At 29.4% G+C, this 26,356-nt stretch overlaps 2 protein-coding genes and 1 non-coding gene across 6 annotated transcripts; 1 reads left to right on the top strand and 2 right to left on the bottom strand.

The window, feature by feature from the left end:
• Nucleotides 1-12,512: 12,512 nt before the first annotated feature.
• Nucleotides 12,513-16,940, top strand: LOC148205453 (uncharacterized). Of its 4 annotated transcripts, none has more exons than XM_088103255.1 (3): nt 12,513-12,716; nt 13,022-13,091; nt 13,729-16,940. In XM_088103255.1, exon 3 carries the CDS (start codon nt 13,814-13,816, stop codon nt 16,796-16,798), a length of 2,985 nt encoding a protein of 994 aa, XP_087959381.1. In that variant the 5' UTR covers nt 12,513-12,716; nt 13,022-13,091; nt 13,729-13,813; the 3' UTR covers nt 16,799-16,940. The 4 variants fall into 4 exon arrangements, with proteins under 4 accessions (XP_087959381.1, XP_087959383.1, XP_087959382.1 ...); XM_088103257.1 differs by having other exon boundaries at nt 12,513-12,923; XM_088103256.1 differs by having other exon boundaries at nt 12,513-12,939.
• Nucleotides 16,941-17,959: 1,019 nt separating this feature from the next.
• TRNAT-UGU (transfer RNA threonine (anticodon UGU)) lies at nt 17,960-18,031 on the bottom strand. The gene has a single exon. It is a non-coding gene; the product is annotated as a tRNA-Thr (tRNA).
• A 979-nt stretch (nt 18,032-19,010) lies between these two features.
• Nucleotides 19,011-21,901, bottom strand: LOC148205451 (ubiquitin-conjugating enzyme E2 5-like). The gene is made up of 6 exons (XM_088103258.1): nt 21,726-21,901; nt 21,524-21,603; nt 21,071-21,185; nt 20,865-20,917; nt 20,623-20,751; nt 19,011-19,398 (listed from the first exon to the last, which is right to left on the bottom strand). Exons 1-6 carry the CDS (start codon nt 21,767-21,769, stop codon nt 19,265-19,267), a joined length of 555 nt encoding a protein of 184 aa, XP_087959384.1. The 5' UTR covers nt 21,770-21,901; the 3' UTR covers nt 19,011-19,264.
• Nucleotides 21,902-26,356: the final 4,455 nt, after the last annotated feature.

The raw sequence follows: 26,356 nt of genomic DNA, 5'->3' as shown, positions 1-26,356 counted from the left end.
CGGATGGGGATAAGAAGGGGTGATTTTGAATTATGGACATCAGAATTCAAAAACAAAAATAACAAAACCACGTAAAGTGATTGGATAAACTGATGCGAAATATCTTGAGTAAATAAAAATAAATAAATAAATAAATAAATATGGCTCAATTGCAGAAACGATGATGTTTGAGCTTCACCTCACCAGTTCTGCGATGAAAGTGCAATGAACGACGAAGAAACAAGATCGATGGAACAAGAATAAATAGAGAACGGAAGATATTGAAGTAATTATTTATTATTTTTATTCGAATTTAATTAATTAATTGAAAACTTAATCGTATCAAATGTAATTAGAATATATACTCGATGGATAAGCTCTGAGAAGAAGTAAAGTATAGATTTATTTACATTATAATGTTAATTGGTGTTGCTTCGCTTTCATTGGTTACCATTTTTTTACTAGTAAAATAATTTTTAACAGTGTTTGTTTTTCTCTTAAATTAAATAGTATGCTGATTTCCTTAATAATGTTAATTAATAGTATGCTGTTGTATTATTATTTTTTTCAAACTTGTATTGATATTGTATATTGTATATTGTATTAACTTAATGAGCTTGTGAAACGGTTGATATGCTGTTGTTATTCTAATTTATAATAATAATATACAGTTGTTATTGTGAGTTTTTTTCGAAACTTTTTTGTAAATTTAAATTTAATCATTGTGAATAACGTAACTTGCTTCCGTTTTGTTCGCAATGTTAAACTGAATTTCATTCAGGATTTTATTATTATTTTATATCCATACTATTTATTCTTGTGAACATATTGTTGGTGCTGCGTTTTTTTAAACATGCAAATTAGAAAAAAAAAACAAAAACTAATATTTTGTAAACAAGATTATTAAATTGTAAATAAAAATATTTACATAATTTTAACAAATAATATTATTTTTTTATAGAAGGAAACAGTAGACAGTTTTAACCAAAAGTAATATTTTTATTTTATTTATCTAACTAAAAAATATATTTTTATTTATTTTGAGTTCTGTCGCATACTTTTTTTGTACTTTATTTTCAGGAAAAATAACTTTCTCTTGTGTTTGTTTGTTTGTATATTAATAAAATTATCTTTAAATGATCAAATATATTAAATAATACGTGTGCATAATTGATGTTTACGTGTTAAGTCATTGGCATTTAGTTTTGTTTTTTTCATTTCTTGTTGTCCATTAATAAGCTTTATTAAGATTAACCTCGTGGTCGTACTTTGAAACCGGGTTTTTTCTTCGTGCAACTTTAAGCTTTATATTAAAATGCCGATAATAAAAAACATAATTCTTAAAACTATTATTTTATTTTATTTTTGTAAAAATAACTTTTAAAATTACTTGTTCTGGAAATCTTTCAAAATAAGTTTTTCAAAAAATTTATAGCATTATTTTCATAAAAAAACTTTTAAAATAAGATTTATAGAATGGGTTTTTGAAACATATAAAAATAATTTTGGTTTGAACCTTTTAAATTAAAATTTTTAGAACAAGATTTTCAAAATACATGTGATACCTTCTTGCATGAGTTTTTTAAAATAAAATTTCAACTTCAAATTTCTAGATTGCTGAATCCGATATATATACTTTCAGATTTGATAATGCATTTTGAATTATCAAATCTGAATTTAAATTTAAAAAACCCAAACACTAAACACTCCCAACCGCCACACCTTATTGGAGAACTACGAAAGTCATAAAACAAAGTTATACATCTTCTTATAATTCTTCTTTATTTTAATAATATTTCATAAGGGCAAAAGTGGAATTTTAAAGTTAGGGGATGCATGAAGACAAAAGGTGGGTGCAGGAAGAAATGTCCCAATATGTATCATATAGCCCAATAGTCCTCAGCTTTGCAACATGCATTGCAATAAAAGGGAAAAGAAGGGAAAAAAATCCGAGGAACTCCATGACTGGTATAGAACAGAATTATAGATTATATTAAAAAATAAAAATTTTCAAAGTTTTTCTTTCTGAGATGATAAAATAAATAAAAACAGATCCTGAAAATGCACTGTCAAACAAAAATAACGAGACTTTCTCTTTTTAAAATGCTTGTGCAGATTTAAAATAATTCAATGACACAAAAGTTCAAAGCAAAATATAAAATGATTGCATTAAGAATTAAGCAAAGTTATTTAGTAAAAAGTAAACATAATTTATTTGAATTTGATTTTTCTAATATAAACTAGCGTGTTATATTAACAGTTGTTTCTTGATAATTGATATAAGTGGTAATACGTATAAATTTCTTAAAATAAGGTTTTGTTTTTGAGTCCATCCGAAGAAAGAAATGTTATATAACAGTAATTTAATTTTATCACAATGTAGATGTGTTAAAACACAAACTCCATCAAGAAAAACTACATGTTGTATAAGGCCCAAAGCATATGTAAGTGTCCATATTTATTTCGACATCTTCATTAAAAAACGGGTTTTATCTCTATAAAACATTAATGATGTTCCCTTTACTTTGTGTTACTTTCACCTGTTGACGAAAAAAGTTGTGAGACTAACTTTTTTAGTTTCATAACGTGAATTCAGCAGTGATTCGCGCTTATGTGTCACAAAAGATGTGAAATGGTTTTTCTTGGCTTTTTCAATAGTTCTTTTCCTCGTTAACTCAATTCTTTATGAACATATTTCATTGTATGGCCATTAACACAAAAAGTATGTTGACTCAATGTATGAAACACTCCCAACAAACATGTCCCATCATATCTTTGACCCCAACATTGTTTGGTCAACGTCCAAGTCAAATTATGATATTATTAAGCTTCAAAACCTATAATGATTGATAAAATATAAATCATATTTTGGACGAGTCTCTTTGTAAGGTTTTTTAGAAAAATAAAATCATATTCTAATTTTCATAAATTAAAATTATTTATTTATATATTAATTAATTTGTAAAAAATTCCTCATATTAATAACACTTCCTTCAAAATGTTATGAAACTTTTAATATAAAATATGACATATATAGGTATATAAATATAAAACAATATATATACGTAACTAAATAGTAATATCTCAAAATCACTTATTAAAAGATTCATCCATTATATATATAGAGAGAGAGTTTATGTTGGTCTTTAAAACCATCCTGTGCTTGCACACTCATTAATGCATGACTTCTAACAATCCAATACAATTAATATATAAAAAAGGATTGGTAAGTGATCTAAAATTTCAAACGTAATAATTAATATTATAACTATAAAAAAAATTATCACTTTATATAAGATTAAACGTTATCGTAACTATTCGCAAGACAAGTTTATCAAATATTAACATTTGATTTCAGTATTTATTCACTCAAAGGGTTGCTTAGAAGTAATTATGGTAATTCCTTATCCATATTGTGACAAATAACATTGCATCAAATAATCTTCATATTAATTAATCTCATGCAACTTTTAGGCACTCATATGTTATCATCATTTTTTCACATCACATACTAAATATATTCCAAATGCCGACACATTACACTATATGTAAACCACGAATCTAAAAATACTAACACAGTATCATCCATGATATAAATTTGCAAAATATAAATCAAGTAGTTAGAATAATTTCAATTCTAATTTTAATATGCTGCTGATTATCTAAAACAACCACTCTTAGAAATATTTTACACTCAAACGGTAAAATAAACTTATTTTTTTCCTTTTCATGCAAATACAACAACGTATAATTCTACTAATAAGAACAGTTAAGATATTAAGCATAACTATTAAATTTATTTACATATTATATAAACTTTCAATATTTCTAAAATAGAATTTAAAAAGTATTCTTCAGAATGAAAGTATTTACAGATAGGACTGGATCAAAATATATGTTTATTATATATATATATATATATATATATATATATATATATATATATATATATAATATGGAAAAACTAAAGTTTTAAAGTATCTACTAACAATCTCTCTATTGTTTACTATTCTTATATGTATCATTTTTTACTCTACGTATCATACAATTAAAAAATTATAGATTAAACAAAAAAAAGGATAAGTTAGTGTAATTGTAATAATTCATAGTAATAAAAGTTTATCATATCATAATGAAATTAATTTTCATTAATACAATAATAAAATATTTTTAATTAACAATTAAATGTTTACAAGACAATATCCACAATGACCTATTGACACTTGATTCTATATTTATAAGACACGTGTATTAAGTAGAATCATAGATTGTACATCCGTCTTGTGAATACTTAGTATATTTTTTGTAATACTACCTAGGATCTACTCTCCCAAATAATTCAGACATGTGTCCTCATCACTATAACAAGATTAATTCACTATGACTTGTTAGAATGATACTCTTTCATACCAAAACTTACTATAGTCTCACAACTAGATATATTTCTTTATGTGAGTTGGATTCTATAACAAACTTTAGAATCATCATTCAATACACCCTTAAACTCAATATCAGCATGATACTTCCTCCTTGGAAATTTCTACACATACATGCATGCATCGTACTTTTCATATTATTTCATTCATTTATATCAATAAATCAACACATTAAACATGATTAAGATAATCTAAATTGTGTAAATTATCTAATTCAAAGAGCAACACCTGATCAAACCTCCTTGGCACCCATTCCCTTGAGTCTTTAGAGCTCCCTATAATTTAATTTTAGATGGCCCTCAGCGACCTCCATTGGACATAACAACCACTCCTCTAAAGCTTATTTTCAAGTGAGCGTCCAACCCAAAGTAACACAATCGCCCTAGACAATTAAAACTCATTGTCAAGTGAGTGCCTAACGATCTACATTCTAACCATTAGAACTTACTTCACTTTTTTGCTTTACGCTTAACGATTATATGACATTGTCTAACCCATATTAGTAAATCTGATTATGATTTAACTAGAATATATTATCCAATTTGCCTATCCAAGTAATTCAACCCCTTTCTTAGTTCAAAATGTGTTATTTTAATTCAAAACAGACCTCAGGTAGAGTAAATTGGACAATCCTAATCCTATTGTAACCAATAAGTTTCAGAGATACAATTTCCACTTAATGTAAAAATTCAATTCAATATATTAATAGTTTTAAGTAATGCAAAAATTCTTAACTCAAGACTACTCATAGTTTTAGTTTTCGCATAATAATCTAATTATTTACACAAACATCGTATAACAAATTTAAACATATCACAATCATCATAACTAAATAAAGATTCACTTTAGATTATTTTTTATTCATGTATTTCAAAATATTAAACCACTAAAAAATAGAAAAAAAATTAATCTACTCTATTTTATATTGTTTTTTACACACACGTGTAAATTTAAAATTTTGTTTAACTTATCTATAAATCAGTTTTGATTTATAAAAAATTATGAAAAAAGAATTAAGTTTAAGAGAAAATAACTGTAACTAAATAGTGCATTATTTATAATAACTAAAGTATGAAAAAGCATGTCCAAACAATTCTGAGAAAATATGTTATTATGTTATCATCATGTAAATCAATCAATCTTAATATTTTATTTTATTGAATAAATATATTCATACTTAATAAATGTTGTATATATACATTGAAAAATGGGTAATTACAAAAATAAAAGATAAACTACATTTAGCACATAATTGAACTGGTATGCCAGTACCGTTAGTATTTTAAACTGGTTTTCATTTTGAAAAGCAATGAAGATGATTGATGTTGTGAAGAAGATGATTTGGTTTGAGTGTGTTGGGTCCATTAATGATGAAATTGTGCCCTTCCTTTCTGGCACACATAAAAGATTGTGGGGACACAGCTTTTGATGCTAAGAATTTGAAGTGCCCTAAAATTCAAACTATTTTTGTCTTTTAGTTAGCAGAATGTGTCTGAATGGGAGCCGTTAAAACGACAAAGTTTTGTTAATGGTCTCACATGGGGGCATATGCTTCCCATCGCCATCCCTTAAAAAGAGCGTTTTGGAGTGATGTTGAAATGCCCTAATCAAATTTGCTGTAAGTCAATACCACACTGTCCTTTTCTGCTGCTCCGATCATTCACCTATTTTCTTAATTCTTCTCACACATATTTATGTTTAAAAATTATTTTGTATATATTGAAAGTAAAGAAACAAATGACATTGTTAATTAATTTTTTATTTTATATTTTCAAGCAATTAAATATGTGTACTTTTTATTTAATAAAAATATAAATAATAATTATCGGAAATGTTTCCCCGTTAAATACAGAAGTAAATCTTGACAATTTTTTTGATACACATATGCCCCTATGACTTGATATAAAAAAGTAACTATATATTTTATAGAACTCACTTATTCAAAATATTTAAAATATACCTGGTCTTGAATGGGCTAACTTATTTCCTTACCCATCTTATTTTTTCAATGTTTTCAGCGATTTATGAAATAATTACCACATCACTTTATTTGAAAGTTTTTATCAACTAATAGTTATTGATGCAGTATAAATAAAGTACATTTTCATATAAATAAAAATTAATTTATTTACAAGTTTAAAATTCTTTGAAGAAAATGAAAAGAACTTCCATGAAGTATTGATAAATTAAAGTTAATTCATGGGAAAAAAAATCTTATTTAACTTTTTTATACGTATTTATTGAGATACTGATCTAAGCCCAGACTTTAGGTAACCTTTTACTTATAACTTATATAAAAGAAAAAGTTTAATTCGAATTCTTATTCTATTGTAAACTTGTACACAAATACTTATGCAATAAACATTAATTCATCAATTAAATTAGCCTTAAATTAATTTATTATTTAAACAAGTCCTAAATCTATGATGCTTTTGGAAAGAAGGAACAGCCAACAAAAAAGAAGTACATATAATTTCTAAATCATTTTTTCCCTAAAATTAAAAGGTGGCAAGTGAACATTGTTTTTGTTGAGTTAAGAATAAGATACACTATTTCGTATTTGTCCTTTCCAAACAGTTTTTTTATACCAACAACTACATGGATTAATTAACACAAATATGCTTTAGCTTAATTAATAATTTCAAGTTTACATGTTTAGTATGTGATTAATTAAATATCTAAAATAATTTTATCATCTACAGTTGTTCTATTTAATTGGAGCAGAATTAGTTCTTATAGAATATCACATGTAGTATCTAAAAATAACTAATTCTGTATTTTCCAATACTTGTATTCTTTTGGGTGTATTCTCGAAATTGGTATGCGCGTAGGAATTCCCAATAACATATTAAAAGATGAACTATTTTTCAGATTAATACTAAGTTTTACTTAATAATTAAAAATATAATGAAAAGAGGGTGCTATTAACATTAAATTTATAAAAGGGAAATTCATCAACTATATATTTTTATATTTTTTCCTATAGTTCTAATTAGGTTATATAAAATTAGTTTCCCTTTTTGTGATACATTAGCATTTGTACCCGTACGATATTTTTAAAAATTAAAATATATTTATTATATTAATGTGACTTTTATAAAAATGTAATTATAATTTAATATAAATGTTTTGTTTTATATAATTAAATAATAATATTTTGATTTATTTATGATGAGAAATGTATTTGAATTATATATATATATAATAAAATGTATAGTATATAATTGTTTTAAATAATATATTGTGATTGAGTTAACGAGAATAAAGAATACATATTCAATTTTAAATGAAACATTGGTTAGTGACGTGTACTTTAATGTAAATAGTAGATTATGTGAGAATATAAATGATTGACACTATAAAAATATTCAGTTTTTGTAAAAATATAAGTTATATAAAAATACAAATGATAAATTATGAAAAAAAAAATTCTTATTTATTAAAAAAATATCGTTTACTTTTTTTTATATCAATTTCTATATCAATTATAATTAGAATCAATATAAATTTTATTTTTATTTATTATGAAAATGTTAACTTCATATATTAGTTATCATACTTCTTATACCTAGTTGGTATAAATAATCGTTATAAATAATATATTTTGCACTGGTGTATAAATAATCATTCTAATTCTATGTATACTAATGTTCTTGATAACTTTTTGGCAAGTATACCAAATCGTTCCAAGTAATACAGTGAATAAGTAAAAGTATCGTCTCCCAAGGGACTTGTGCAGTACATGACAATTCTTCCTTTTATAACTCAATTAAACATCAAAATGCACAAAACAACACAAGAAACTATTTTTGGTATTTTATCAAACAGTTGGTGTGCAAATAATTTATATTTAAAAGAAACTTCGTTGGAATTGGGTTTCATGAATCATATGAATGTACAATTCTGTTCAATATTTCATTACTTCATTCAAACATTCACATCAAGGCATACTAGTCCTAATCCCTTAGCAACTAGTTCTAAATTAATATATTAAAATGATAATCCCTTAGTCAATTTAACATACAATTTGCATTAAGTCCGATGTTAAGAATGATCAAGTTATTGAGTCTATCCCAAGATCCCAATCACTTAATTGCTCTATCTACGTTCATGTTCAAAGTTACTATCCAGTAATCAAAGACATTCAAATAACATTATATTTTCATACAATGATAATAAATTCAAGAAAGAGCATATGAACGAACAACGATATATTGAACAGGAAAATTACATCACAGTGAGTTCATTACATCCAATCCCAACGAAAGAGAAATTTAACTACTCCTAGTCATCTAAAACGTACACATTTGAAGCAATCCCTTGCAGCAATGGTGTCTTGATGCCTTGGAGCAGTATCCGGAAGTTCCTAAGATGTTTTCGTTTCTTTCTTTTGTCTGGAACTTCTGTTCCAAGAGAGTTTCTGTCGCTCTGTCACGTCTTTTAAAGCCACTTAAATTCATTAATTCACTCAGCGCACATGTACTGGTGCCCTATGCGAATTTTCTTAATTGTTGCACTTTAACTGATGTTATTCGCTCAGCGCACAGGTACTGGTGCGCTATGCGAATTTCCTTCTTCTAGCAGTGCGAATTTTGGCTTTCCCTTTGCGAAAATTGACTGACAGAGTCTAAATAATATATCATTTCCTGTACAATATTTTACATAACATTCTACTACCTATTACAACTTTTCAATGAGGAACAACATGAAAAATTACAAGATTGAGCTCATTTATAAGTATAAAAACAACTCTTTTTCACACTTATCAGTTCTTATGTGGAAAATCTATTAATATACAGTGATAAAAATCATATTACATTAATAATAATCAGAATATGCATTAACTAGAATCACTTGTTTACATACAAAATTAACTATAATAATACTCATTAATTATAAGAATAATTAATTAACCTTTAGACAATTTTAAAATGTTTTATAATAATAAACTTCAATTATTCATAATTTAGTATCATATTATCGATAATTGAAATAAAAATATTAATAACTTAGTCAAATAATTTTAAAATTTTGCTTTCTGTGATTACTAACAAAATTGATCTTTGATTTCAAATAAATAAATATCTTTAATTATTATAAATCATACATAACATTTTTCTTAATTTTAAATAAAATTAGGATACATTATTTACATAATAAAATTAAAACACTAATTGTAATTCAGGTAAGAAGATAGTTTTCCAATTCAAATCTTTTATCTGCCATTCATATCAATAAAGATATTTAGATTTTCATATCTGGGTTGGATCAATTTTCAATTTGCATGATAGAAAATTATTTTTCCAACATAACTTTTATTGCATCCAATCCACATTAACAAGTGTCAATTCTCGAATTGCTTTCAATCCACATATTCAGGTCCCAAGAGAAAATACTTTTCAATTTACAATGATAAATTAATACGTAATAAAAATGCAGCTAAACAGCATTCATATTCAATTCATTCAATATAGACATAGTTTATCATAAGCAACTTACCATTTCAATTTGAAATCAAATTGCTTGGGAAATATAAAATTCCTAAATCTCATCATTAAGATTCTACTAATTTGGCTTGACTTGGGTAAAACATAATTTGGAAAAAAACATCATATAAGGAGAATCATAAATCTAACAACACATATTATAATATCACATGTAAATTAATTTGTAGTTTTTCTGCATTCTTAGTCTATTCTATTCTAGAAAACTATAGGATTTTAATATTTACAATTCTCACAACATAATCATAATAGAATACTGACCTTCATCCATGAGAGATCCTATAAGATGCATTGTTCAATCTTTCTATTCTCCAACCCCTGTCTCTCAATATATCTTTTTGTCTTTTTTTCTTTTTTCATACTTTCATTATGTGTAACTGTGAAAGAACTTTGTGTCTAGAGAAGAATCCTAATCCCTTTTATAAACCAGCTTCAATCTTTTTATTTTATTTTATTTTATTTTATTATAATTTTTCATGATAACTAATAGATTCTTAAATCTTATTAAATCACATTTGAACTTATCATATATTTTAAATGAGTAAAATAATATAATTAATTTTTTAATTAATTTAAAAAAACAAATAAACATGTTGAATCCTTTAATTTGTAAGATGTTTTTTTTTTCACATCTATTGAAAACATTGAGAGGTTTGGTTATTCATCTCTGATTATTTATAGATAAAAAAATTAAAAAAACTGATAATATATATAGGAAAACAACTTTTTTTTTATAAAATTAATTATTGATAGTTTTAATTAGAAGACTTGAAATATATCAACACTTTAAGCTATATTTGATTTGAATATAATACTATCAAACCGTATTGGAGGAATGCAGTGAATTAAAAACAATAACATATTTTAAATTTTGAAAACACTAAAATTTTGCATATAAAAGAACATTAAACATAGAAAATCCAAACTCGGAATACCTAATAAAAAGAAAGGCTAAGGGTCAACTTAATTTGTTGTCATATATATATATATATATATATATATATATATATATATATATATATAATATAATATATATATATATATATATATATATATATAATATATAATATATAATATATATATATATATATATAGACACACACGCAGGAGTGTGATTTATTTTAAAAAATTCTTATATTTTATATTTGATTATCTCTATCTTTTATCACTTATAATGTATCCATGTCAATTTAACATATATTTTCAAACCAAAAAAACAATTCATTTTTATGGGTTATGATTGTTAACAGGTCTGTTCTTAACTCATTTTTACCATTTTGATGTCATTTTCAATCTAACAAAGTCCTTTTAGTTAGTGTGTTGTTACTTTTCCAGGATATGACTCAATTCTTAAAAAGATCTTAGATTACTTATTAAAGAAGTTCATAGAAAAAACATTACTACCATTTTAAATAGAGGTTTTTAAGATAAAAGGACCATAATCAAATATGATACATTATTAGATAGTAGTGGACCAATACTTAAGTTTGGACCTGTCTTTTTATGACACATTCAAAACATTAACCATTTATTTTTAAATTTAAAACGTCGAATAATTATTACTCAGAGATTGACTGGTACCTAACAAATTTCTCCCTCGTGAAACTCATAACAAAACAAATGCGAGAGTTCCTTGCAAGTGTTAGAACATATTAAGTAGTTTTCTTTTAACCTTTTCAAAAAGATGATAACTTATTTATAATGTTAAATATTTATCATGATATTCCTATAGAAATAGATAAGTACAGAAAATTAAAATTGTTTACTATATTTTTATATTTATTACATTTTATATTGTGTTTTTAACTTTTGTCTATGTTAAACAAAAACCTTATAATTTTTGTCAAATTGAACAAAAATTGAACAAAACTCCACTGAAAAGATACAATATATATGTATTGAGTTTAACTAGAATTTGACATAATTTTTTATCTAATATTTTAAAATAATGAATTAATGAATTTTTAATTTTATATAATATTTTGTTTTCTATTTTTATCTAATATAAAATTCTAATAATATGATGGATTTTGTATACAATATATAAGATCATCGAGGAAATTATGTAACTGTAAAATTGTGGTGACAAATTTCATAACCCATATACATACATGTATATAATGTATGTTTTATGACAACTTTAAAGAAAAGAAAATGGGGTATCTTGAATCCTATTAACAACATAGTAGGCTTGAAAAGACAACCTTGATTTATATTATCATTAAAAGGCTTCTTTTAAGAAGGAAAAAAAATGGAGATGCAATGCATCACAAGATGAATTGGGTATGGTGTAAGATCAGTGAGAGAAGAATGTAACTTCAGTCTCAGTCACAAATTTCACTACCAATCTCTTGTGATACTTTCCATTCTGAATTGAGGGATTTAAGAATCAACCATAAAACGATTCCTTAAGTTAGAATTTCAACACGTCACAAAACCCAGCAAAGTACAAAAGACCACGTTTGTTCTGGATTATCTTAATCAAAGCTAACTTTAAAAGCATCCACCGAAAAACACAAATATATATAAAAAAAAAAAGAACAAACCAAAACCAAGAAGAGCTTAAAAAATGCGAATCCAAATGCCGAAATCATAGTAGGCATCTGCAAGATTTAACAGTAGTATAAATGGGCGTGGAGCCTACTTCGATTCCACCACACCCAAGTCAGATCCATAGCATTCTTCACTCTTGACACCCCATTCTGAACCTTGCAGGCTCAATAAAAACGCTACCGTAGCCAAAGATTCACAAGTCAAACCACTGTCACACAACCCACATCCAAAGATAACACTCCTTGTAAGGACTTAGCCGCAGTTTCTGCACCCATCAATACCTGCTGATAAAGTTGCCGCTTTTTGCCTTCATTTCTTTCAGTTTATCTCCTTTTCATCTCTTTCTCAAATGGGTGTCTGAGTCTGACACCATAGTTTCTTTCTCACTTCACTCATTACCAATTACTCAGCTATATGTTTTCTTCCTTTTTTTGGCTTCTCTTGTAATGATGTGTGTTTTAATTTTCGTAAGTTTGCTTCAGTTTTATCTTCTTACTCCTACAGTGCTTGGAAATTTGAATGCTTGGATCGTTTTGTTGACCTTTGCAGAGAAAAGAGATTGGTTGGTTTGGAAGGGAAACAGTGAATGTATGACACGGTGTTTCAGTTTCTCTGCCTAGTAAGTATTCAGATCTGAACCACATGAATGTAGTTTTGTCAATTAATTATTTTGATACCTGGATGTCCTTGTGATTTAATTTATTTTTCTTCTCAATGATTCTTCCTTCCCTTGTTTTTAAATTTGGTTGGTGAATTACTAAACAACGAATTATGAGTTTTCTTCAAGTGAGTTGAGTTTTTGCATTTCTGATTTTGGATCCTATTGTATGTGTAACAACAGCAATAAATGTCCCAAATTGGTGCTACTTTTCCTTACATGTTCAGGGTCAACATCATTTTTGTAAAGTAAATATTCTTTTTAGGTTGACCATCATGCTTCCTACCACTGGTAATTACTGTTTGTGATTTGACCAATTTATCTTTTTTTTTTCCTTTTTGGAAATTTTGAGATCTATAGAAGTGTAACATAGATGATGGTGGGACGGTTAACTTTTTCTTAAAAGTCTCGGACTTTGTCTGCCCTTCACCCTTTCTTTACTTTGTTCTTTTATATTACTAATTTCTGCTTTGTAGCACCAGAAGCATACAGTGCAGGACATTCGTTTTTGCTTTTTTCTGCAATATTGGAACACTGAATGATTGGAAATTTAGAATGCAGCTTCTGACTGATTAACTCTTTTCCTCAAACTTCACAGTTCATCTTCCAACAATTTTTATGTGCACGGGACATGGTGTCTTCCATAATCGGAAAACATTCACGAACCATCTGTAACATCAAGGATGGATATCCAAGAAGAGAGCTCCACCACAGTCGGACCCTTGACAACACCAAGTTTAAGGAACATGTCGTCCTCATCTTCAGCTTTTTTTTCAGCTAATCAGTCACCATTTTTCTCTCCAAGATCATCATCGTGCCAATTATCAGAGTCTTTGCAACCCGATGCTCCCAGTGACAGAATTCATCTAGATGTTGCTGCCCCCAGTAGCAGTTCAGGGATTCCAGAACCGAAGTCTCTAGTGAACGTTGGATGCACCTTCTCTGAAGTGGCTGCATCTCCAGCGGGCTGTAATGCAGGTGATTTACAGAAACTTGACCGCATATCTTCCTCAGTGGGCATCTCTAGTTGCACTGTGTCAGGTCACTTCCATCCCTATGATGATAATTATTCTGGACAGAAAGACAAGAGAAGTAAGAAAGGCAGAAACAAAAGAATATCTTCAACAGCAGGTTCTAGATCAGTTTCTTCTTATAGATTAAAGAGTTGTGATGTCTATATAGGATTACATGGTCGTAAACCTCCTCTAATAAGATTTGCCAATTGGCTGCGTGTCGAGTTGGAAATTCAAGGCATAAGTTGTTTTGTATCAGATAGAGCTGGATATAGGAACTCTTGTAAGCTAAGCATTGCAGAAAAAGCTATGGACGTGGCTTCTTATGGGATAGTAATTATAACAAGGAAGTCTTTCAAGGATCCGTACACAATTGAGGAACTGCAATTTTTCTCTGGCAAGAAGAACTTGGTCCCTATATATTTTGATCTGAGTCCAGCTGATTGTCTTGTGAGGGATATAATTGAGAAGAGGGGTGAGCTGTGGGAAAAACATGGAGGGGAGCTTTGGCTTTTGTATGGAGGGTTGGAGCAGGAGTGGAAAGATGTTGTTCATGGCCTCTCACGTGTTGAAGAACGGAAGTTGGAAGCTCAGGATGGAAACTGGAGAGATTGCATACTTAGGACTGTCACATTATTAGCAATGAAGTTAGGAAGAAGAAGTGCTGCTGAGCATTTAACAAAATGGAGGGAGAAAGTGAAAGAAGAGGAGTTACCTTTCACTCGGAATGAGAACTTCATTGGTAGGAAGAAAGAGCTTTCTCAACTGGAGTTTATGCTTTTTGGGGATGTTACTGGAGATTCAAGGCAAGACTATATTGATCTTAAGGCCAGACCCAAAAGAAGGCATTTGACTATTTGTCGCAGCAAGAGTAATGTGCAAGAGGAAAGGCATGTGGGAAATGGAAGCAGGGAGGAAAAAACACCAGTTCTGTGGAAGGAGTCAGAAAAAGAGATTGAAATGCAAAACATTGAGTTTTCTCACAGGCGATCAAGGCTCAAACGAGGTGGAAAGTATACTAGGCGGAAAAAAGGAATGAGGATATTATATGGGAAAGGCATTGCCTGCATATCAGGAGATTCAGGAATTGGTAAAACAGAACTTATTCTTGAGTTTGCTTACAGGTTTCACCAGAGATACAAGATGGTGCTATGGATAGGAGGGGAGAGCAGGTATATTAGGCAAAACTATCTTAACCTCAGGTCCTTTTTAGAAGTTGATGCGAGTGTTGAGAATAGTTTGGAGAAAACTAGGATAAAAGGATTTGAAGAACAGGAAGAAGCTGCTGTTTCTGGAATTCGCAAAGAGCTAATGCGAAACATTCCATATCTTGTGATCATTGATAATTTGGAAAGCGAAAAGGATTGGTGGGATCACAAACTTGTGATGGATCTTCTCCCTCGTTTTGGTGGAGAGACCCATGTAATTATATCAACTTGCCTTCCTCGTGTGATGAACTTGGAACCTCTGAAGCTTTCATACTTGTCTGGAGTTGAGGCAATGTCTCTAATGCTGGGAAGTGGCAAGGAGTATCCAGTTGCAGAGGTTGATGCTCTTAGAACAATTGAGGAAAAGCTTGGAAGGTTGACTTTAGGCCTGGCCATTGTCAGTGGAATTTTGTCTGAGTTACCTATAACACCAAGCAGGCTCTTAGATACCATAAACAGAATGCCCTTGAAGGACATGTCTTGGTGTAATAAAAAAGCTCACTCATTCCGGCAGAACACTTTCCTCCTGCAACTCCTTGATGTTTGTTTCTCAATATTTGATCATGCAGACGGCGCGAGGAGCTTGGCAACCAGAATGGTACTGGTAAGCGGATGGTTTGCACCTTGTGCAGTTTCAGTTTCCTTATTGGCACTTGCTGCTCAGAAGATACCAGAAAAGCAAAAGGGGACTTGTTTCTGGAGAAAATTACTGCAATCCTTAACATGTGGGTTCACATCCTCACACACCAAAAAATCAGAACTAGAAGCATGTTCTCTGCTGCTAAGATTCAATATTGCAAGGAGTAGTACTAAGCAAGGACATATACATTTCAATGAAATGATCAAACTATATGCTCGGAAGAGAGAAGTTACCGGGTCTGCACAAGCAATGGTTCAGGCTGTTATGAATCAAGGGTCAATATCTGAAAGCATAGAGCATTTATGGGCTGCATGTTTTCTGCTATTTGCATTTGGTCACAATCCTGCGGCTGTTGAAGTAGAGGTTTCAGAGCTGTTATGTCTTGTTAAAAAGGTGCTTCTGCCTCTTGCAATTCACACTTTCATAACCTACTCCAGATGCAGTGCTGCTCTAGAGCTTCTGCACCTTTGCACCAATGCGTTGGAGGCTGCAGACCAAGCATTGGTTACCCCAGTTGACAAGTGGTTCGACAAATCGCTGTGCTGGAGGTCCATCCAGACTAATGCTCAGTTGAATCCTTGCCTTTGGCAAGAGTTGGCTCTGTGTAGAGCCACTGTGCTTGAGACCAGGGGCAAGCTAATGCTCAGAGGTGCACAATTTGACATAGGGGATGATCTAATCAGGAAGGCTGTTTTCATCAGGACTTCAATCTGTGGTGAAGATCATCCAGATACCATATCTGCTCGTGAAACATTAAGCAAACTCACTAGACTAATTGCAAATGTCCAAATTCGAGCTTCCGCATAAACTTTATTCTGCATCTTGTAAGCAAACTCTAGAATCATACACTAGATTTTTAGAATAAAACTACTTCTGTATACTCTTTCATCGTACCTTCTACAGCATATTTTAAAAGTCTAATACGAGATACAATTTCATTTAAGAATTATTCCTCCTTCTTCACTTGGTTTTTTCTTCACATCTTTAGATTGCATCTCCACTTCACATCTTTAGATTGCATCTTCACTCGGTGTTAAGAAGTGAATTTAACTCTAACTCAACACCATAAAACTAATTTATAAGACGATGTTTGCACTCACTTGTATATTGGTGTTATCTGTAATCGATATAACTTCCAACACTTGGTTAATTACCCTTCTGGAGATACTTTTGCAAACTAATTTTCCTTTTCCTACTGTTGCGTTGCACTAATGCCACACTTGATTAGTTGTGTTTGTGTTGTAAAAGTCTTAGCTTGAGCCATCAATAAGCAGCTTCTGCCAGTAGAAGGAGTTTCTCAGCATTTCACTTTTTATCACCTGCACGATCTCAACAAATTTCACAATGTGTTGTGTAATTTACTCTATAGTCTGTCTTTTTTTCAACAGTTCTGATGCAGCGTTTGCTACATATGATATCTTGCTTATTATTAACATTGTGGTCTTTGATTAGTCCCTATTGTTATTAAGTATAAATATAAATTTATTCTCTCAAATATAATCTGTTTTTAGTTATGCAGAAATATTATTAATTTAAATCTATTACATTTTCTAATCGTTGTGTTTCGGTTCTTAACTCTACTTAACTAGGATTAATTTAATGCAAAAAAATTAAATATTAATTAATTTAATAATATAATAAATAATTATTCAAATTAAGATAGTAAAGATTTTTGGATACGTAATTTAATCAAGTAATACATGTCTTATTTGAAATAAAAAGATAGCTATATTTTATTTTTTCAACAAATAATTTACTTTTAACATTTTTTTAATTTCAAAAATCATAATTTATTTCATATACTATCATATTTTTGGTATTATAATTTTGAATGATTGTAAGATATTTTTTTCTAGTATCTAATAAACAAATAAATATATTAAGATTTTATGTATTGTCACAAATTATTTTTAGTGAGGATTCAAAACATATTTGAAAACAAAACCAAGAAAAATATATATATAAAACTGCCCTCACGCAGGATCGAACTACGGACCTTCAGTTTACAAGACTGACGCTCTACCACTGAGCTATAAGGGCCAACTGTTATTATATGCTTAATTTTAGTTATTAACCATTACTTTACGTGCTTGACATTTGTATAAAAATAAATACCAACATGAATTAAATGGAAAGTAGCGGACATAATAATAACTAGAGGGAGACATGAATTGATTAAATTAAGAAGGAATGAAATAAAATTAACTTTTATATAGATAAATGAAAAAATGAAAGCAAAAAGTAAAAAGATATTTTATTATTAAAAATAAAAAAATAAATATATATATATATATATTATATATATATATTAAGAAAATGAAAAATATATAATAAAAAAATTTCCAAAGGAAAAATGAGGAGTGGAGTTTAAATTGAAAGAAAAATAAATCTCATACTTGAACTTTATCACATTATATTACTCTTATTTATTACCTAAATGATTTATTTTTCATATAGCTTATTTGGTATTTCCTTAAAATTGGAACAGATATCAGGGTGACTTCAAAGTCAATAAATGACAAATTTAAATCAATTTTAACTAGCGTAAGCATGTAGATAGCTGTTGGTGTATATTTTAATATTAATATGGATTGAAACAGAATTAAATGTAGTGAATACATATTTGAATGCAGAATTCATGTCATTATTCTAAGCATTTATTTGAAATCAAAGTCTAAATTGAGATTCTTCAAATTCCAAATTAAAATACCAGACATTCATTGGTAGGATTGCAACGATAATCGTTAATTATTATTCTTTGTAACACAAAATTGTTTGAAATTATTGCTTGAATGCAGCTTGCATGTAAAATATAAATATCAATTACTTTGAGACAAATTGTAACATTCAAATATCTAAGTCTTAAGTGGAAAAATGTATTTCTTTGGGAATATATTGACGAATTTACATGTTAGTTTAGATATGTATATATACATTTTTTTTTTTATAGAATTTTGTATACTGTCCCTCTATTTTCGATCTTGGAACATCCTTAAATATTAAGAAACAAAGTTCAAGATCTCAGAAGCAATAGATGCATTCATAGCAGAAGCAGCTTAAACTTCAGAAATTGAATTTTCTAGTCACATAACTGAATACCTTAAACACCTAAATCATAAACCAATTTACACACAACCACCATGGAACAGATAGAAAGGTGTGAAGTTTTCCTTCAACCATAAGAACTTTGTCTCTTTAACCTATTCTTGGACTCGATATAAAATCATATGATATCATGTACAATCAAATAAGACAGGCATTATATGTAAAAATCTAAGGATCTGGTTGCCCGACAATGCCATCATCATCACTAGAGGCATAACCATCTTCACTCAGCTCATCCTCGCTAGAATCTTTCTCCTCTACAGCTCCAATGTCTTCTGGCTTCGCATATTTCTCACAATATTCTGTTCATTGCCTCAAAAAATGAAAATTGTAAACAAAAGCACTTGCTTAGAATATAATAACATATTCACATATGGTAGACATTAAAATGTTTCCCTTGTCAGTCTTTAAACTACTGTCTCACATGAAATCCTAGAATTAAATACACTGGAATATCTAGATTTCTGTGACCATGATACAATATCTAGATACTCACATAAGTGCGATTTTCTTCAATGATCAAAAAATGCCAAGGACAACGAATATATAATGGTATACCAATTTGACATACCAAATTAGAAAGTAAAGTTTAAAAGAATGACAAAACAAAAACATTGGTTCAACATTTTATAAGGAAATAATCACCATTTTTGTAATTTTTTTTCAGAATATTTATTATAATAAGCAATTATTTCTCGCTATACCAAACCTGGCCGGAGATATAGGATCTAAGATTCAATTGATACAAACAATAATAGAAGTTGTATGACAGTAAATTGGAAAGTACTTTCTTTGATCAGTAACTCAGCTTGAAAATGGTCGAGTATGTTAAATACTTTATATTAGCTCAGTTACAAGCAAACTATTCAACATTATACCATGAAATCATGAGGCCTATATTACCATTTGAGTATTGGAATTCAAAAACTCTTCTTTTACACACTCAATATACACTTTTTATTATCATTACAGAGTAGGATTGATCAATGCCAAAGCAAATATCAGAATAGGATGCAAGCAGGTAATGATACTGAGATGTTCAAATTCCCTAGAAGCAAAAAGAAAGAATGATGCCAAAGCTTCCAAACTGCAAGCTTTGATTAGCATATTAAAGATAAGTGACTAGCTGCTGGAATGCTCATTGGCAAGTGAGAACATATTCTAAAACTGTTGGGGAGCATTGACACTTGTGCTTTAAATCGAACAAATCCTTTGGCACAAAAGGAGATTTCAATTGTTGTACTTAATAATGATATTACTAAACATTTGCAATTGTTGTGGTAAGGATTTGTGTTCAATATCAGTTTGTGCCAAAAATGACAGATTCTTTTGTACAAACTTGAATCTTCAAAGCTTTTTATTAACTATTAACCACTTAATGATTTTTCACTCCAATTCAAATTCGATAAAAATAAAGATGCCTGTAGTTATTGTTAACAATAATGCAGGAACCCTCTTACTATTAACATGAATTACCTACGCATGACAGAAGCATTACAGATTTATACAACAGAAAGGATTACCACCTTTGACTCTTTGTTCATATGTAGCATGATCTCGGATCATCAAGGCAGCAGCATCACCATTTAATGGATCTGATGCATTGGGATACAGAAGAAGTTGAGGAAGAAACACCTCAAACACATTAACAAGGTCTGAAAAGAAATAAGGAAAATCACCAAATTTTAAGTAGTGGCAGTAACAAAGCAAGGCAGAATCAAATGCATAGCAAGTATGCATATAATAAAATTCTTGAAACATTGCTTACCAAACATGGGACTCCAAGTCTGGTTAATAACATCTAAGCATACAGAACCAGACCTAAGCATTAGAGGAAACTGTATAAATTAGCTACTGAGTTTTGCAATGTGTTTGTGCAACAGCCAATAGACTTTCCATTGAGTTCAGTGGTGCTGCTTAAATAAGATATAAACTATGATTTAATGAAGTTATGGTTGCAGTGGAACAACTTACAATTCATCAACATTAGGATGAAAAATTTTATTGACAAAGCCAATAGATGGAGACTTATAAGGATAAGCATCAGGTAGCTCCACCCTTACCTTCCACACACCAACCTCATACAGACCTGCACATGATTCCCATTAAAGTGAAAAAAAAAAAACAGAGAAAAATAAAACAACAATTCACTTCCACCTTTGAAGTCAAACATAGATCCTAGTGCAATTAATCCTCATTGAATAAAATAGCCAAACAATGAATCAACCACATTAGTCTAAGCTATTGACTGCTGATCCAAACACTTCACATTGAATTCAAAGACAGTCGGTGAAGGAAGAAATTTCAATTTCAATGGAGACAAAGTTGGGCCAAAAAAAAAGATAATCTCAATAATCAGACGAGGAACTGAACAACAAAATAAAAATTAAAAAGTAAAATAACAACGCAAAGGATGCAAAAATTTACTATCTTTAGGTCCGTGGAATTCCACAAAGAATTCTTGCATGCCATCGTTGATCATCTCCACCTTGTAGTCCCTCATCATCCTGATGACCTGATCCATGTCAATCAAACACACCCCAAATGGAAAAAGACAAGAAATTTATGCAAAAAGAACAGTTTCTGAAATTAAAAAAATAAAAATAAAAACTTTGAAATTATAACAGACAGTTTCATCAGGTCCATGTCCCTGCGTTTGCTAGGGGAAGACATTGTTTCTCTCTGCGTTTGACTCTTGTTGTTTGTGCGATTCTGCTGCTGCGAAGCTCTGTGGAATCAAAGGTACACATACAAGAAGAAAGGCTGAAACTGTTTACTTCATGTTCCACAAATAAAAAAAGGCTCAAACCCAAACAAACAAACAAAAAAAACTGAAAGTTTGAGTTATTTGAAAGTAATGTGAAGAAAAACAAAAAAAACAGCGTATTGATTTTATATTTTGATAAATTACTGGTTTAAACTATATAATTCAATCAATTTTATTTTTCAAATCTCCACCCTTAAAAATATATTTTTAAACTTTTTTATACCTGACCTAAAATTTAAAATAATATGGTTAAAAAAGAAGAATTAAGATGATATGAATATTACCTGAATGTACTCATTCTTAAGCATAAAGATCAAGATAATATAACTTGCGCAACTATAAAAACTAATAATTAAACCTTATTAAAAAAATTATAAATCAATGACAACATTATAGAGATATCCTTTCAATGTGCTTATGAGGTAGGTGCCTTTCAATTTGACCATTCAATTAACAGAACTTTATTGTGTGCATGAATGACAACATTCATGACACTTTTGAGCTTTATTTGAAGTTTCCTGAAAATTTTGTTGATCATATATTCATATTAATACAAATTAAAAATAATAAAAGGTAAAGAAAAAGTACCTACACCAGTAAATATATAAGTGAGAAAGGATTATTAGTTAGCTATGATTATAAATTTTTTTTTTTCATAATCTAGAAAAAAAATGCACGGTGTGTCATTGTGTTCTATTAAAAAAAATAGAAAAAACATATCATTCATAAAAAAATATTATTATAGTTTTATAATTTTTTTATAACTTTGTAAAGTGTTATTTTTTTAATATTAATTTGTTTTTCTTAACTAATTAAGTTAATTTAACATTTTGACTATCTTTAGTTTAGAATGAATTATAAAGTCATTTTAACCAGATTCTTTATAATGGCATATTTTTGGATATTTTTTAGTGTTAATTAGTGAAGTTTAAAAAAAATTCTCTCTCTTAATTTCTTAACACTTAAGTATAAATACAAAGTTTTCTTCTTCCCTTTCTTCAATTGTTTGATATATGAAAATAATAATAATAAATACAGTTGAATTAAATATTAAAATGATTTAAACTAAAATGAAATTTCTTAAAAATTAAAATATTATTTAGAACATTCAAAGTTCATTAAAAATTAAAAAATAAAAAATAAAAATAAAATAAAAAATAGTTTTAAAACATTAATATTTTATATTATTATATATATATATATATATATATATATATATATATATATATATATGGGGTTTGCTAACGCGCGTACGCCTGTTTTTCAGTTGGTACATTTTAGCAATGTGTACCGGATTTTAGTAGACAAAAATATCCTTATATACCATGTATTCTAAGTTTTAAGGTTAAGGGTATTTTAATAATTTTCATTCTCAAAACTAAAAAAAAACCCAAATCCTTACTCACGTCTCTCATTCCTCTCAACCCTTTCTCTTTCATCTTTCACACTCCAATCTTTTCTCTGTCATCCCTAGTGTAGCCCAAATTGAAAAAATCAAAAACACCTGCGCTTAAACAATCTTACAAAAAAATGATTTTATAATGACTTTTCATCTTATAATTTTGGGTGTTGCTCCCTCCACCACCACAGCCTTCTCCCTCCACCTCCCCTTTACTATTTTGCCCTTCAGTAAAATTTTATTTTTAGAATTATTGTTTTTTAATTTTACTCATTTATAACATATTTCACTGATAACCTACGTAGTTCCTTGTATGAGTAAAATATTTTTCTGCAAAGCTCAGTGATCGTGAAAAGAATTATCAAGCAATCTTCCTCTTGCTTTCGGTGCAGTACGTGGTGTAGTGCGTTTGTGGTGTAATGTGCTTGTCGTGGTTCCTCTCGAGGTACGTAGTCATAATCCTTCCAATAATCCTAAACCCTAAACCCTAAACCCTTCCAATAATCCTTCCAATAATCTTTCCAATAATCCTTTAACCCTAAAACGTAAAATGAAAACGAAGCCTAAACGGATGACATCCTTCAACGGATGTCAACATCCGTTTAAGGCAAAACGGATGTCGACATCCGTTTTGCCTTAAACGGATGTTGACATCCGTTGAAGGATGTCATCCGTTTAAGCTTTGTTTTAATTTTATGTTTCTGTTATTATTTTATTAGATATTTTAATATTTTGATTTATTATTTTTGAATATCTTTTTAATGTATTTTAATAATGTATATTTATATTAGTTTATATTTAAATATTAAAATATTAAAATAATAAAATAATAAAAATAAAAAAATTTAACTTTAAGGATATAATTGGAATTAAAAATAATTGGGGAGGTGGAGGGAGCAACACCCTATAATTTTTGTCTTATATAATTTTATCCAATTTTCACAAGCATAAAGGAATTGGTAATTGACCTGAAAAAAAATCAGAAATACTTGTTGTTAAACAATTTCTTACAAAAAATGATTTTATAATGAGTTTTTATTTTATAATTTTTGTCTTATCTAATTTTATCTAATTTTCACAAGCATAAAGACATCAAAGGAATTGGTAATTGGCCTGGAAAAAAAATTAGAAACACTCGTTGTTAAACAATTTCTTACAAAAAATGACTTTATAATGAGTTTTAATTTTATAATTTTTGTCCTATATCTAATTTTCACAAGCATAATGACATCCGAAAGAATTGGTAATTGGCTTGGACGATAGAGAGATTAGTGAAGATGGTGAAATTGAAGAGATCTTGAATGAACCTTTGCCTGAAGGTGAATATGTCAATGATTCAACTCTTTACAAAGACAAATTATTTAAAGACAAGTGTTTTCAATTGGGGCTACAGGGATGAGAGAGAAAAGGTTAGAGTGAGAGAGATGAAAGAGAAAGGATTGAGAAGAATGAGAGAGGTGAGTAAGGGTTTAGGGGGTTTCTTTTCTTTTTTTTTTAAGTTTTGAGAATGAAAATTATTAAAATAACCTTAACCTTAAAACTTAGAATCCATAATATATAAAGGTATTTTTGTCTACTAAAATCCGGTACACAGTGCTAAAATGTACCAATTGAAAAACAGGCGTATGCGCGTTAGCAAACCCCATATATATATATATATATATATATATATTCAAGATTTTATTTAAATAGCTGTCAATTTATATGCATTTAATTTATAATTTTAACTAATATTTTTTTGGTTTAATACATCATTTGGTCCCTATTTTTAGGGGGGTTTGTTTCAAAGTAATTCTACTTTTTAAAAGAGTTCAGTAAGACCCCATATTTCATTAAAAAAATGTTAGGTGCAAATGTCACATCGTCATCACCATCTCCAAACAAACCCTAATTTCTCTCCAAGAAACCCTAACCGCCGCACCATCCAGTGCCGTCACCGCCATCTTCGCCGACAACCGTCCTTTCCAACACATCACGCGCCACCACCAAAGTGTTCTCTCCCTTCTGTTGCACCTCCATCACCTTCGCATCTCACCTTCGTTCTCGCGCCACCACCCAACACGATCTCTTACTATGTCGCGACCACCAATCTTCACCCTCGCACCAGGTAAATCGTCGTCGCGCCAACAGTACTGTCGTCCAATCTCCACCACAGAATCGTCCACCACTAACCACCAGCCAAATCGCCAACTGTTGCAGATCACGAATCGCCACTCTTCTCCACCACCAATCGCGTCGCTGCTTGCCTCCACTTGCAACCACAATCAGACCTGCAAGCAAACCGTGGAGGCCTAGGGTTTCTCACGTTCTCGTCGCATAGCTTTGGTGGTGGCGTGTGATGTGTTGGAGAGGACGACTGCCGGCGAGGATGGCGGTGACGGCACTGGATGGTGCGGCGGCTAGGGTTTCTTGGAGAGAAATTAGGGTTTGTATGGAGATGGTGATGATGACGTGGCAGAGATTTTTTTTAAATTAAAAAATAATTTAAGTCCACCTATTAAAGTGACGTGCTTATGAGATGCCACAGTGACATTTGCATCGTTATGTTTTTAACGGCGTGAGCGAAAATGACCGAATTGAACATTTTTTAACAAAATATGGGGTGTTATTGAACTTTTTTAAAAGGTAGGATTACTTTGAACCAGTAGGGACCAAATGATGTATTAAACCTATTTTTTAATACACTTTTAATTTTTTTCAATATTTGCTAGGACTAATAATAACATGAACTGAGACAAATTTCATTTCATATTAAAAATATAAATTGTAGTTCATAAGAATAATTATTTAAGAGAAGGCGAAAAACATGATTTTGTCTAATCCATAAAAGGAGAAAGACATTATGGAGGTAGTTCTATTTCTTTTGAAAAGAAAAGACTCACTTGTTCTAACCAGACAACAAAACAAGGAAACAAGACCACGAAATACAAACCAAAAATGCACAATGAATAGCCAAAAGCAATCAAACACAAAATCATGTAGCCACCTATTTTCAGTCCTAAGGAAAAAAAAAGAAACAGTCCCCTTAGTTTTCTAACATTTTGTGTAAATTATAAGGAAAATTAGAGAAAAATATATTCACATTCACCCATAC

The sequence above is a fragment of the Vigna umbellata genome, chromosome 1, assembly GCF_029865625.1.
Source record: "Vigna umbellata cultivar VRB3 chromosome 1, Vumbellata_1.0, whole genome shotgun sequence".
Classification (NCBI taxonomy): Eukaryota; Viridiplantae; Streptophyta; class Magnoliopsida; order Fabales; family Fabaceae; genus Vigna; species Vigna umbellata.
Note: the sequence above shows the minus strand (reverse complement) of the source record. Positions and strands in the feature narration are given on the sequence as shown.

Coding starts and splice junctions, on each gene's coding strand:
- LOC148205453 (XM_088103255.1), top strand. CDS start 13,814: ATGGATATCCAAGAAGAGAGCTCCACCACAGTCGGACCCTTGACAACA.
- LOC148205451 (XM_088103258.1), bottom strand. CDS start 21,769: ATGTCTTCCCCTAGCAAACGCAGGGACATGGACCTGATGAAACT. Junction 20,752..20,864: donor GACTTGGAGTCCCATGTTTG/GTAAGCAATGTT, acceptor ATTTCTTTTCAG/ACCTTGTTAATGTGTTTGAG. Junction 19,399..20,622: donor ATATGAACAAAGAGTCAAAG/GTGGTAATCCTT, acceptor GGCAATGAACAG/AATATTGTGAGAAATATGCG.